At 35.5% G+C, this 13,104-nt stretch overlaps 1 protein-coding gene across 1 annotated transcript in view; it reads left to right on the top strand.

Annotated features, from left to right (window-relative positions):
• The window catches only part of LOC128861244 (uncharacterized), a 28,453-nt gene extending 15,481 nt beyond the window's left edge, over positions 1 to 12,972 (top strand). Inside the window, exons 2-3 of the mRNA XM_054099221.1 lie at positions 8,214 to 8,788; positions 9,802 to 12,972. Of these exons, the coding sequence (XP_053955196.1) occupies positions 8,214 to 8,788; positions 9,802 to 10,699 (1,473 nt within the window). The 3' untranslated portion in view covers positions 10,700 to 12,972. The remainder of the gene's footprint in view (positions 1 to 8,213; positions 8,789 to 9,801) is intronic.
• The last annotated feature ends 132 nt before the right edge of the window (positions 12,973 to 13,104 follow it).

Here is a 13,104-nt window from a genome sequence, read left to right as displayed (position 1 = left end):
ATACTTGGAATGCATCATCGAGGTCCTGGGTACGAAGGCAACAAGGAATACCTGTAGATGGATATCCAGGTGTTCATTTGGGTGTTGCAATCGGACGACTTTACACTGTGCATCCAAGTAAAGTGGAATGTTTCTATTTACGTTTACTCTTAGTTGATATTCCCGGCCCAAGATCATTCGAAAGTTTGAAACGAGTTAATGGTCATCTTTGTTGTACTTATCAGCAAGCATGCAAAGAATTGAATTTGCTTGAAAATGATAATCAGTGGGATGCAACTCTTATGGATGCATGTGCAACAAGTTCTCCACACCAAATAAGAACACTATTTGCCATCATTATTGCTACATGTTTCCCAGCAAACCCAAAAGAATTGTGGAGTACTTACCAAGAATACAAGGCAGAAGATATCATCAAGTACGTCGCATTACCGCAAATCCAAATTTGAATTATACAGGTGAATTATATAATGAGGCATTAATTAAAATCGAAGACTTTTGCCTGATGATTGCAAATAAAGCTCTGAGTGAGTTAGGTATGATCGCACCAAATCGTCCGATGCATGAGGCATACAATGCAGAATTAAGACGTGAAAAAGAATATGATCGAAATGATCTGAACACATTTGTAACAACAAACCCACCAAAATTAAACACAGAACAAAAGCAGGCATATGACACAATTATAGACAATGTTGCAAATGAAAGAGGACGAATATTCTTCTTAGATGCACCAGGTGGGACTGGAAAAACGTTTTTTTTTGTCGTTAATTTTGGCCACCATTCGATCACAGAATAATATTGCATTGGCTTTGGCATCATCTGTAATAGCGGCAACTTTATTGGACGGCGGTCGCACTGCACATTCTGCATTAAAGTTACCATTAAATATGCAAGTAAATGAAGAACCAACTTCCAACATTTCTAAAAATTCTGGAATGGGAAAGGTTTTACAATCATGTAAAATTATTGTATGGGATGAATGTACGATGACTCATAAAAATCACTGGAAGTCTTAAATAGAACACTGAAAGATTTTCGAAATAACACAAACATATTTGGTGGTGCACTAATTCTATTGGCCGGTGATTTTCGACAAACTTTGCCTGTTATTCCCAAATGAACAGCAGCTGATGAATTGAGAGCGTACCTTAAATCTTCTAATCTGTGGAGATATGTTCAAAAACTCACATTAACTACTAATGTTCGTGTGCAGTTACAGAATGATCCAACAGCTGCTGAGTTTTCCGAACATTTGTTGCAAATTGGAAATGGACGAAAGCCAATTGATAAGAATACAGGCATGATCACACTTCCAACTAGTTTTTGTACCGTAACAGAATCAAGAGTACAATTAGTGCAAAATGTATTCCCAAATATTGCACAAAACTATCGAAATCAAGATTGGCTAAGCGAGAGAGCTATATTAGCTGCCAAAATGTCGATGTCAATGAAATCAATGCCAGTATTTTGACTCAAATTCCAGGTGAAGTTGTCACCTATAAATCAATTGATTCAATCACTAATCCCGATGTAGTGAATTATCCAATTGAATTTTTGAATTCACTTAATTTGCCTGGCTTGCCACCACATCGTTTGCAATTGAAAGTCGGCGCAGTGATCATTATGTCATAATCAGCCGAAACTATGCAATGGGACAAGATTAGCAGTGAAACGGACAATGAACAATGTAATTGAAGCAACAATTTTGAAAGGCAAATTTAAAGGTGAAGATGTTTTGATTCCGCGCATTCCAATGATTTCAACAGATTTGCCTTTTGATTTTAAGCGACTTCAATTTCCCATTCACCTTGCTTTTGCTATTACAATCAATAAGTCTCAAGGTCAAACACTTCAATTATGTGGAATTGAACTAACTTATCCATGCTTTGGACATGGGCAACTGTATGTAGGATGTTCTCGAGTAGGGAAACCATCGTTACTTTATATTTATACACCGCATGAAAATAAAACCAAAAATTTTGTGTAAGAAGGCTTTAGAAGAAGTTGTTAGTTTACAATCATTAGAGTAAGTCACTAAAATAAATAAAACATTGTTATTAGAATAAGTCACAAAATAATGGCCGAGCATGAATTAAATGATGAAACAATAAAAAGTTAAACTTATTAACACACTTTTATTAGCTCGGGTTGTATGTATGTACGTATGTATGTATGTATGTATGTATGTATGTACGTATGTATGTATGTATGTATGTATGTATGTATGTATGTATGTATGTATGTAACGGAATCTTTGAGCTTAATTTTCACTGGCTTCTAAAAATCTGATCGACTTGAAATTTTGCACACCTATCAAGGACCGATGACAATGCAATAATTTGATAATAGTTTTCCATTATCCTTATTAGCATTGCCAGGAAAAGTAAGGTGAATTTGGTTGTAAAATGAAAAATCTTTATTTATTCTTGTAAATCAGTTTCTCAGGCTCCCTCCACGAAATAAGTTCTTCATCCCGATTACTTCTTTATCACGGCCGATAACTGCATAGCTTTATACTCACAGTCGATAAGAAAGGAATTAAATATAACACGAATATATCGAATCATTTATTCACTGACTGCAATGATATCAATAATTTTCATTCATAATAAAAAATAGTTTAAAAAAAGAAACAAAAAAACACGCTTGTTTGCTAATCGAACTAAAAAGTAGAAAATAAAAAATAGTTTAAAAAAACTAAAAAACACGCTTTTATTGCTAATCCAACTAAAAAGCAGAAAATAAATTTTAATGACAAAGGGACCTATAATGAAGTAATAGCAAATCGAACGATCAGTCATAGTCAACTACCTCAGATCAGAATTATAACAAAAATTAAGATACAAATAGAATAATTCAAATTAGAGTTAAAAGCGAGGGATGCATTTTGCTTTACTTTCATAACCCTCTGTACATAGGTAGTTGCCAATAGAATGATTGTAATATTTACTATATCAATCATCCCACGCTTTTAACTCTAATTTGAATTACTCTATTTGTATCTTAATTTTTGTTATAATTCTGATCTGAGGTAGTTGACTATGACTGATCGTTCGATTTGCTATTACTTCATTATAGGTCCCTTTGTCATTAAAATTTATTTTCTACTTTTTAGTTCGATTAACAATAAAAGCGTGTTTTTTAGTTTTTGACGTGATAACGTCTTATAATTCGATTTAACAGGCTGCACGCACGAAAAAATGTGTCGTTACCTTGCTCATATGTAGTTACCTTGCTCATTAGTGTTACCTTGCTCATATTAGTGTTACCTTACTCATTAGTGTTACCTTGCTCATATTAGTGTTACCTTGCTCATTGCCGTTACCTTGCTCATTGCATTGAATGAACTGCCAGCGAAAGGGCGGAACGAACGACAAAGCAAACAAAGCAAACGAACGGCAACGTTCGACATCTTGCTCTCTCCTACTTAAGTGAGCGTATATATGTATGTATATGCGCAAATGTACATATATAAATTCACGTATTTGTATTTGCATATGCCTTCTTATTGATTATTATTAATTTGATTCACTTGAAGAATTTTAAATAAAACCAAGTTTGTTAATAATACCTGTTGTTTTAATGTTATAATTATTAATTTTTTTATTATATATGAAGGAAAAAATGTATATTATATTAATATTTACCATATACCTTATAAGATATGTTGTCTATACTAATATTATAAAGAGGAAAACTTTGTTTGTTTGTAATGAATAGGCTCAAAACTACTGGACCGATTTTAAAAATTCTTTCACCATTCGAAAGCTACATCATCCACGAGTAACATGGATTATATTTTATTTTGGAAATAGGGCTCGAGATATAGGTCAAAACGTGGACCCGGGTAACCTTCGGATGTGTATGTACAATATGGGTATCAAATGGAAGCTGTTGGTGAATGCTTTAGTCCAGAGTATTTTTCATGCTGCTCCGTGACTAGGGTCTCGAGATAGAGACCAAAACGTGGACCCTAGAATGTGTTTGTACAATATGGATATCAAATTGAAGCTGTTGGTGAATGCTTTAGTACAGAGTATTTTTCATGCCGCTCCGTGACTGGGGTCTCGAGATATAGGTCAAAACGTGGACCCGGGTAACCTTTGGTTGTGTATGTACAATATGGGTATCAAATGAAAGCTGTTGATAAGTGTTTTAATACGGGGTAGTTTTCATACCTATTGATGACTAGGGTCTCGAAATATATGCCAAAACGTGGACCCGCCGTGTCTTTGAACCGAATTAAACCAAACTTACACACATTGTTAAGAAGGTATTGAAGATGATTTCCGTATAGTTTGAATACCTATTGGTAGATAGGGTCTCAAGATATAGGTCAAAATGTGGACCCGGGTAACCTTCGGACGTGTATGTACAATATGGGTATCAAATGAAAGCTGTTGGTGAATGCTTTAGTACAGAGTATTTTTCATGCCGCTCCGTGACTGGGGTCTCGAGATATAGGTCAAAACGTGGACCCGGCTAACCTTTGGTTGTGTATGTACAATATGGGTATCAAATGAAAGCTGTTGATAAGTGCTTTAATACGGGGTAATTTGTTATGTTATGTTATGTTATGTTATGTTATGTTATGTTATGTTATGTTATGTTATGTTATGTTATGTTATGTTATGTTATGTTATGTTATGTTATGTTATGTTATGTGGTGTTGTGTTGTGTTGTGTTATGTTATGTTATGTTATGTTATGTTATGTTATGTTATGTTATGTTATGTTATGTTATGTTATGTTATGTGGTGTTGTGTTGTGTTGTGTTGTGTTATGTTATGTTATGTTATGTTAAAGTATATTATGTTATGTTAATGTTAACTCATTCTCTATATCCATACAAAATATCTATCAAACAAATAAAATTAAAATTTTCTTTTGGAAATGCAACCATTCAATCAGTATTTTCTTATGACGTTATCACGCTAAACTATCGTCAGTAAACCGACTTTACAGACAACCTCTTTTTTTAAACTATTTTTTATTTTTTGTTTTTATTATTTTGGTGTTCTAATACACTTTCATACTTTTCTTAAATAAATAGTTTTATTACATACAAGATTATTTCAGGGAGAGTTTTGTATAAAAACTTTTAATAAATATAAATATATGAAAACTAAATTTAAGCGGAATTTCATACCAAGAATCCAAGAAATGCATTCACAACATTTGGATTTTCTCACAGAAACTTTCTAACTGGGCTGGTATTCCAAATTAAGGAGTCGTGTCTAGAGCCTGCTTGTCTGGCACCTACATAACTAGTTCGCATTTTATGGCCACAAATGTACAACAAAAATTATAAATAAGCAAACACATCGCTAAAATATAATATACATTTGCAAATATTTACATTAACGCAAAGCAGTTGCTAATTCTATTGTTTGAGAAGTTTCGGGCTTTGCTTTGCTTCAATTTTGGATAAATTTGTTCTAGGAGGAACTTTAAATTTGTTCCGTTAAGTCTAGATCTGGTTTCAAACTTTAAAAGATATTCCTTTATTTATATAAGTAGAAGGGTTCAACAAAGCAAAATTACTCATATCGAATTTGGGATGGCAAAAATGGTTACATTTTACCGAAACTTTTTCTGAAAAATATGCTTATTTTTTCTATTCTCATCATCACTTAAGCTTGTAAAACAAAATTCCTTGCTTGTCGATATTTTATTTACTTAATTTTATATTATTTAAATTCATAACATGAAGCCGTTTCAAAATACTCGTAAGTAGCACAATGTTACAAGTAACAACGACAAGTTTTAGTTGTGTTCGATAGCCATCACCAGCCATCAAGCGAAAATCTCTCCCAAGGAGCAGAAAAAGCAAACAAGTTAATATAACAAACAGAAAATTTGCCATCAGAAAATTCAAAAATCAACAAGGTGCTACTACGCCATTTCTTCATCCAAGTAATCAGATTGAGTATATTTTACACGACAGTGAAGTTTTCGTTCTCATATTATTAGTGGAACTAATCAAAAAATACAAGTGCACATAAATATTTTAGAGTTGTATAAATAAATGTGAACCATTTAATTTGAAACCTCACAAATTTCAACCATCAAATTCAATTAAAACATAATCGCCCAACTGTCGACATCAGCGCCAAACACAAAGTGGTTGCCGCAGTTTCTTTGCTCCTAAAAATATCCCTAATAATTTCCTTTTTTTTTTCAATTAACTTTGTAGTGAAATTTAATAAAAATTCATACAAAACAAAGATTTGTTCGTTTTACTGCATTTAATTGAATAAAATGGTAATACATATCGTTCACTACGCATGAATTTTAAACGCAATTTATAAAATTATACTTCCTGATGGAAATGTTGGATTACCCATTAAATATAGCAGTAACCTTTACTAAAAAAAACTGCATTCATATTCTATTTTTAATTTTTCGTGTACATTTGTAGCCAATGTATTAAAATTACTAAAAATTGTGAAAAAATTGTACTATGCAAAAACTGTTGCAGGAGTAAATACGAGTGCATGAAAAAATACACCAACACTGAATACGGACTATTTCAATAACATGGCTGAATTAACTTGCGGCTTTTCGTGATGTAATTAAAAGTTTGTAATTTACTAAAACAAAAAGTTCGGCCATTGTTCCACTCTTCATAGCGAGAGTGAGGGAGTAGAGAGGGCAACATATCCAGTCGCTCTTAGAAGTGATATAATAATTATATTATAATATTAAAATATTAAATTTTTGCATACCACAGCGAATTGCTCTTTATTTCAGTCCGGTTTTCAGTAAAAAAGCATGGTTTAAAATTCTTTTTTCGTGGCTTCCAATTTAATTATCATGAAATTTACAAATCTGAAAAAATGGAAAACAAATTTGCTCCTGGTTTTTAAACATTAAAAATAGTATTTTCATTGACTCGAAGATGTGAAGCCATTATAGGTAGTGGGGGTGACTATACATTTTACTGAATATGTTGTTAGAATTGAATTGGTTAAATAGTTTCTAATTATGGCGGCCACACTTCTATTAGGCAACAGTGTAAAAGCAGACAGAAAAATAGGCTAACTTTTTTCAATTCCGTTTTCTTTTGAATATAAACAAATTATTGGAGCAAGAAATAAAAATAAAATAAAAGAGAAATACAAAACAGCAGAAAGCAAAGAACCTAATATTGATGTGAAAAATTAGTGTTTACATTTGGGTAACATATCGAGCTTAGAAAATGTGCACATGGAAAAATAAAAAATACTCGTTCATACATATGCGAAACTGATTGCATAAGTGTGGTTGGAAAAATGAGGCTAAGGCATTTTAAGGCATTCAAGAAAGCTTTTTTATGGTTCCCTTCCTGCTAGATGCACAAACGCCTGTAGGATGGTATACAAGGAAGTGATTCTCCCGCAGTTTACTTTGATGCTTTGTTTACAGGTTTAGGCCCAGTTTCTTCGCCATGTGTTGATGCCCGTTTGTATTTTCCCTATAAATGGAGGGCCTGCCTTTATTTTTAGTAGTCAGCCTCAAACTCTACACAACGATTCCAACATTTCATAATCCTCCGAAGTTAGCCTGTACATACTGACAAGAGGCGCACGATACGTTTCCTTCTCAACAATTGTTGCATAAGAAGTTCGCACTGGTTTGCTCATTAGAATAAGAGAAATATTTGTAAAGAAGCTAACAAATAGAAAAGCATGCATCACTAATATTGTTATTTTTGATATTTAATCAATATGAAATTTGAAAATATGCAGTCCTAATCGTTTAATAAATGTGTATTGTAATACACCTATGTACGTTATACCGAACGAAAACACCCATCGCATACTTAGAATCCCGTTTCTTCGTTATTTAAAGACTTTGGCTGAATTTTAGCCAAGTTTTGCATTGAATGCTTAAATAAAGTACAAAAATTTTTCTTACACCTTTGGCAAGCGAATTAGTGTCTGTTTGTGTATGGTTTGCTTGTGTAGCTGTTTGAATTCTGCAAACATTCAGCGCTCAATGAGCATTCTGCGGTTTCGCTGTACAAAAATGCATAACTTTTTGCGAATTTCCTGGCAACACTATGCGTGTCTTGGCCAACATTTCAACCAAATTTCAAATTTATTGCCTATCGGTTTTCACACATAATCAGAATTTCCGTTCAGATTAGTGCGCGACCCAGATTTAAACCAAAACCCAGCTACAATGTAAACAGCAACTTATGTACGTATACTTTCTTTTCTTCTCTTGCAGTCGACTGGCTTCGGCGGTTTACCTGATGTCACCGAGCACTCCAATGCACGCCGCACACTCTCTCGCCAAAACTCAACTTCGAACAGTGATTCCGGTGGCGAAATTGCCAGCATTGAAAAGTCGAAAGTGAACTTTGGCGACGGCAGACCGCTACCAACCGCTCACCCCGCTAACATCAAGCGTAAATCGAAGACAGCTCACCAAGCAGCCAGTGACAGCTGTGCCAGAGTACACCGCTTCAAAGCGCGCCGTGGCTCCTGTGCTATATTTTTGACTCTCATCGCTGTACTTTGCCTGATTACCATCGTCGCCATGTTCGCATACCAACACTTTGTGGCGCCAAGCCGCAATTCACATGCCCAGAGACTGAGAATCGTACAGCGGATACTGAAAGAGGTTCCACTGGTGGATGGCCACAACAACTTTGCGTGGAATGTCCGGAAGTACGCGCACAACAGTCTAGAGTTGGTGCATATGAGACGCGATCCCAGTGCCAAGATTTTATGGACGCGGCCTTCGTGGGCACAGACGGATATGGAGATGCTGAAGCAAGGACTAGTTGGTGTGCAAATGTGGTAGGTAATATTGTTTTCTTTATATATAGTTTGAGTTGTTATGCCACTTAAAGTAGGAAGTTGTAAGATTATGTTGGCCACTTGGCTGGTACTTGCATATCCTCGAAGGTGTTGTTTTGTCAGATACCCTAGAAGCGGAAAGCTCAGAGGTAGAACATTTGAAGCTGATGGCGACATCGTTACCAATTTACTCATATTACGGATTGTTGGAGAGCTTCACAAAGAAGTTGGCACTATGCCAATAAGTTCGTAATGCTTCACGTGTTTTTTAGCAGTACAGATACCAGAAAGTGGTACTAAAACATTTGCATGCATTGCATAGTTGCTAGCACCTTAGAATAATGATAAACCGAAATAGGATAGGGGGTTTGAGTTTTCACATTTACTCGGTCGTCGATAGCTTAGATTCTACAGGTTGAAATGAGCCGCTGGTTTCATTTTGTTGTCAGAGCGGCATGACTAATTTCGCATATATCTGACGTATTTTCGCCCAAAATTCAGAATTTCCATCACCATTTGCATTGGCCTATAACGAACAGCTGGCATTACACATATGTTTTAGTTTCAGTTTATTTTTTTGTTCTTATAGAGCATTTTATTGCAGATTTCTTCCGTCCTTTTGGGGTTCAGTTTTTTCGGCTAATCTTCTTTCTGCTATTTGTACTATATACTCTCCTCAAAAGAATTGGATGGTCGTTAAGGATTCTGGACATCCAAGAAACGGAGAAGTACACTTGCGTATTTTGCACACAACAGTTCACTTTTGGATGACAGTAATTCAAATCAAAAAGGATTGCAATCACAGCATTCGCATCACATCCGTAAGATGACGTAGTCTGTTCGGTATGAGCTCATCGGGCTCTTTTAGCTCTCTTATTAAAGCCTTCGAAGTGGATTTAAAAATTGTGATTGCAAAATGATTTTATACAAGCTTGTCTCATGCTTGACTCTTTCCTCGAAGCGAAAACAATAGTCTCAACTCTTTTCTTCTTTCCATACATTTGTTTTTGCAGGTCAGCGTATGTGCCTTGCGAGTCATTAGGCCTGAATGCGGTCCAAGTGGCGATAGAACAAATCGATATTATACGACGCTTGACCGAAATGTACTCCCTGGAAACGGTATTGGTAAGCTCCTCGAAGGATATTTTAACAGCTCGACAGCATGGGCAGATGGCTTCACTAATCGGTATAAAAGGCGGGCACGCCATCGGTTCCTCATTGGCGGTTTTACGATCATTCTATTCGGTCGGCGCACGAGCGCTCAGCCTTACGCACAAGTGTGATCTCTCGTGGGCAGGCTCAAGTGCTTCAGAATCAGAGAGCGGGTTATCCACTTTTGGCAAAGCGGTTATCCGTGAAATGAATCGTCTCGGAATGATGGTTGATCTGTCCTACAGTTCTGATGCAACGGCCCGCGATGTCTTGCAAATCACCCGCGCTCCCGTTATCTTCTCTCACTCCGCCGCACGACAACTGTGCAACTCTACACACAATGTACCCGACGAAATTCTTCGGTTGGTTGCAGACAATGGCGGCCTCATCATGGTTAGCTTCGACCCTGAAGATGTTGCATGTGGTCAGCAGGCATACCTGAGCGATGTAGTCGAACACATCAAACACATTCGCACAATAGCTGGCGTACAACATATTGGCATTGGCGCGGGATATGACGGCATCGAAGTGCCGCCTATCGGACTTGAGGACGCGTCCAAATATCCAGATTTGCTGGCAACACTCCTTCAAGATCACAACTGGAGTGAGCAAGACATAGCAATGCTGGCAGGCAAAAACTTTCTACGCATCCTGGAGACCGTGGAAAACGTACGCGATTACTGGAAACGCGCCGACATTCAGCCCCTAGAACAGACTGAGCCGCAACTGAAGCCACAATGCACGTACATGTCATCGTGACCACTGCCGGAGGCGGTGCCCAGCACTTATGCTGCCGAGAAACCAAATCTGAGATGGTGCAATCTTATGCTGCTAGCCTTGATTAGCTACGGCAATCTAAAGTACTTACATATTTATCAGGGTGATCGCACTTTTAGGATGGAATAGAGCAAAATAATCAAAGTCTGCGCACACTGATAGACGCCGTGGGCTTAAATGTAATAAAATTAGTGTTTTAGGAAATTTACATGCCTACTTAGACTACTTCATGTCTACGTAAGTATATGTAACGAAATATCTAGTTAATCGTATTTAGGTTATCCACATTTGCATGCATGTACAGCCGTAGAATCTTGCACATTCGAAATGTTTGAAACAGTACAAGTACATGCATTGTATGATTTAAGAAAAATTAGTTGTGAAAATGAAGTCTGTTAAGGAACTACTCAATAACTGAAACTTTACTTGTTTAAGTGAAAAATAGTCAAATACGTAAGTATAAATATAAGGATTGAAGAGTGAAAAATTAGAAGTTGCGCAAGCAAATTTATAAGCATATCCGTTCAAATTATTACTGTCGAATCTTGTTTAAGTACGTTTAAGAGAATATGCGAGAGTGCAAAACACGTGTAGATGCATACTAACATATATATCTTGATATGTATGCTGTAATGTACCTTTATTAGGTTACAAGGTCACCCTTAGATGCGCTACGATCATTACGTTTATAGTCAAATATATTATTTAAATTTTCTGTCCAGACAGACGCTAGGTGAATGTGCCAACAAATATATATACTCATATTATACTTGTATACAAACATTATATTATATACTATTGAATTTGAAATTCATGATTTCATGTTGATTTAATTGTTACCAAGACAATCTTTACCGCACTTAAACAAATTAAGGAGTTCAAGTATTAAAAGACAGATTTTACAGTATATTTTGGGCATCCTCTTCCAAGTGCCGATCTGGGATCCTAATTTTCTGTTTCCGTCAATATAAATATTTACACACATTCATGGATGCGGGTGCATATACACTTTTTTACACACTTTTTTCTGGTTTTCAATAATTTTTTTGACAATTAACATTCCGTGTAAAATATCTTGAAGCGCCTTTCAACATTTGATTCAACTCCAAACTCTTCATTGAGTTGTACTGACTTCATCATCAACTTTATTTGATCTGATTGCTTCAAGAAACCGAGATAATTTCGTTTAATTACTTTTAGCAGCCGCCACAGTTAATGTGCCTGCGCGCGGTGTCCCACAGGTCTTGAGTCGGGAATATACTCTGGAGTAGAAACACTCGACAAGCTACCAACGTTGCAAATGTACTTTAACCAAAAAAGAGGTTATAATTAAAAACCTCCTGCCTTTGCAGAAAGCAAAATTGTAATATTTTCGTTTCTATGAGACGGATACTTACTCTGAGAAGAAATTCAGCATAAGCCATTCTGGGGTGAATGGGCCACGCTATATAATTCTTAAAATTATTGAAATTGGATAAAAATGTTTCAATTCGAAGGAAAGTTTAAATGATATTTGTACATACAGTTAATGTTGTAATCACCAGCCTGGTTTGAAATTTTTGATTGAATATGAACACAATCAAGACACTCGTTAATTACTTCTGTATACATACATACATACATTTTTCAAAGTGAGTAAATGTGCGTCATTGCCATGCCCATATACTCGTACGCACAACTACAATCTTGTTTATGACAATGTAATAATTTATTTCTTTCATGCAACTGCAATAAACACAGAAAGCAAATAAATTGCATTTAGTCATAAAGATAATCCGTCAGCGAATATACTACACATACATATGTATATGTAGATAATATTGTGTTAAAATAAAGAGATTCATGCATATGTGCATAATACGAATATTTAATTACACCGGGAAGGTTTAAATGCACACAAATGAGTGAAAATTAAATGACAGTATCGGTAGTTAATCATAATTTAAGTGGCGCAAAACCGATTGCATACACGCACACCCAACGCTGGTGTAATTAAATTGCAGTGAGAATTAAAAATTTAAGTTGCGGAAAATACTTATTGCTCATTTAAGTCCACACACACATATTTGCATTGGCAGTCACATATAGTTAAGCTCATACTTTATTTGCATGGAAATCACATTTATTCAAAAAGTATGATAACTATAGTAAAAAAGATTTTAATTGCAAAAAGCTCCCAATGCATCCATTTGTCATCTCATTCTCTCACAGATACATATATATAATATAAAATTGAAATAAAATGAAAAAAAAACGTAAACACAAAAAATATGTACCTTGGCTTTTCTTTCCACTCATCGAAAACTCACGTGTTGGTTTGATAAATTAGCAACACTAATTGACATGTCATGTGCAATGACGCGTAAGTATGTACACAAAATGCGCAT

This window comes from Anastrepha ludens, chromosome 4, assembly GCF_028408465.1.
Source record: "Anastrepha ludens isolate Willacy chromosome 4, idAnaLude1.1, whole genome shotgun sequence".
Taxonomy (NCBI): Eukaryota; Metazoa; Arthropoda; class Insecta; order Diptera; family Tephritidae; genus Anastrepha; species Anastrepha ludens.
This window is presented reverse-complemented; position numbering and strand designations above follow the sequence as displayed.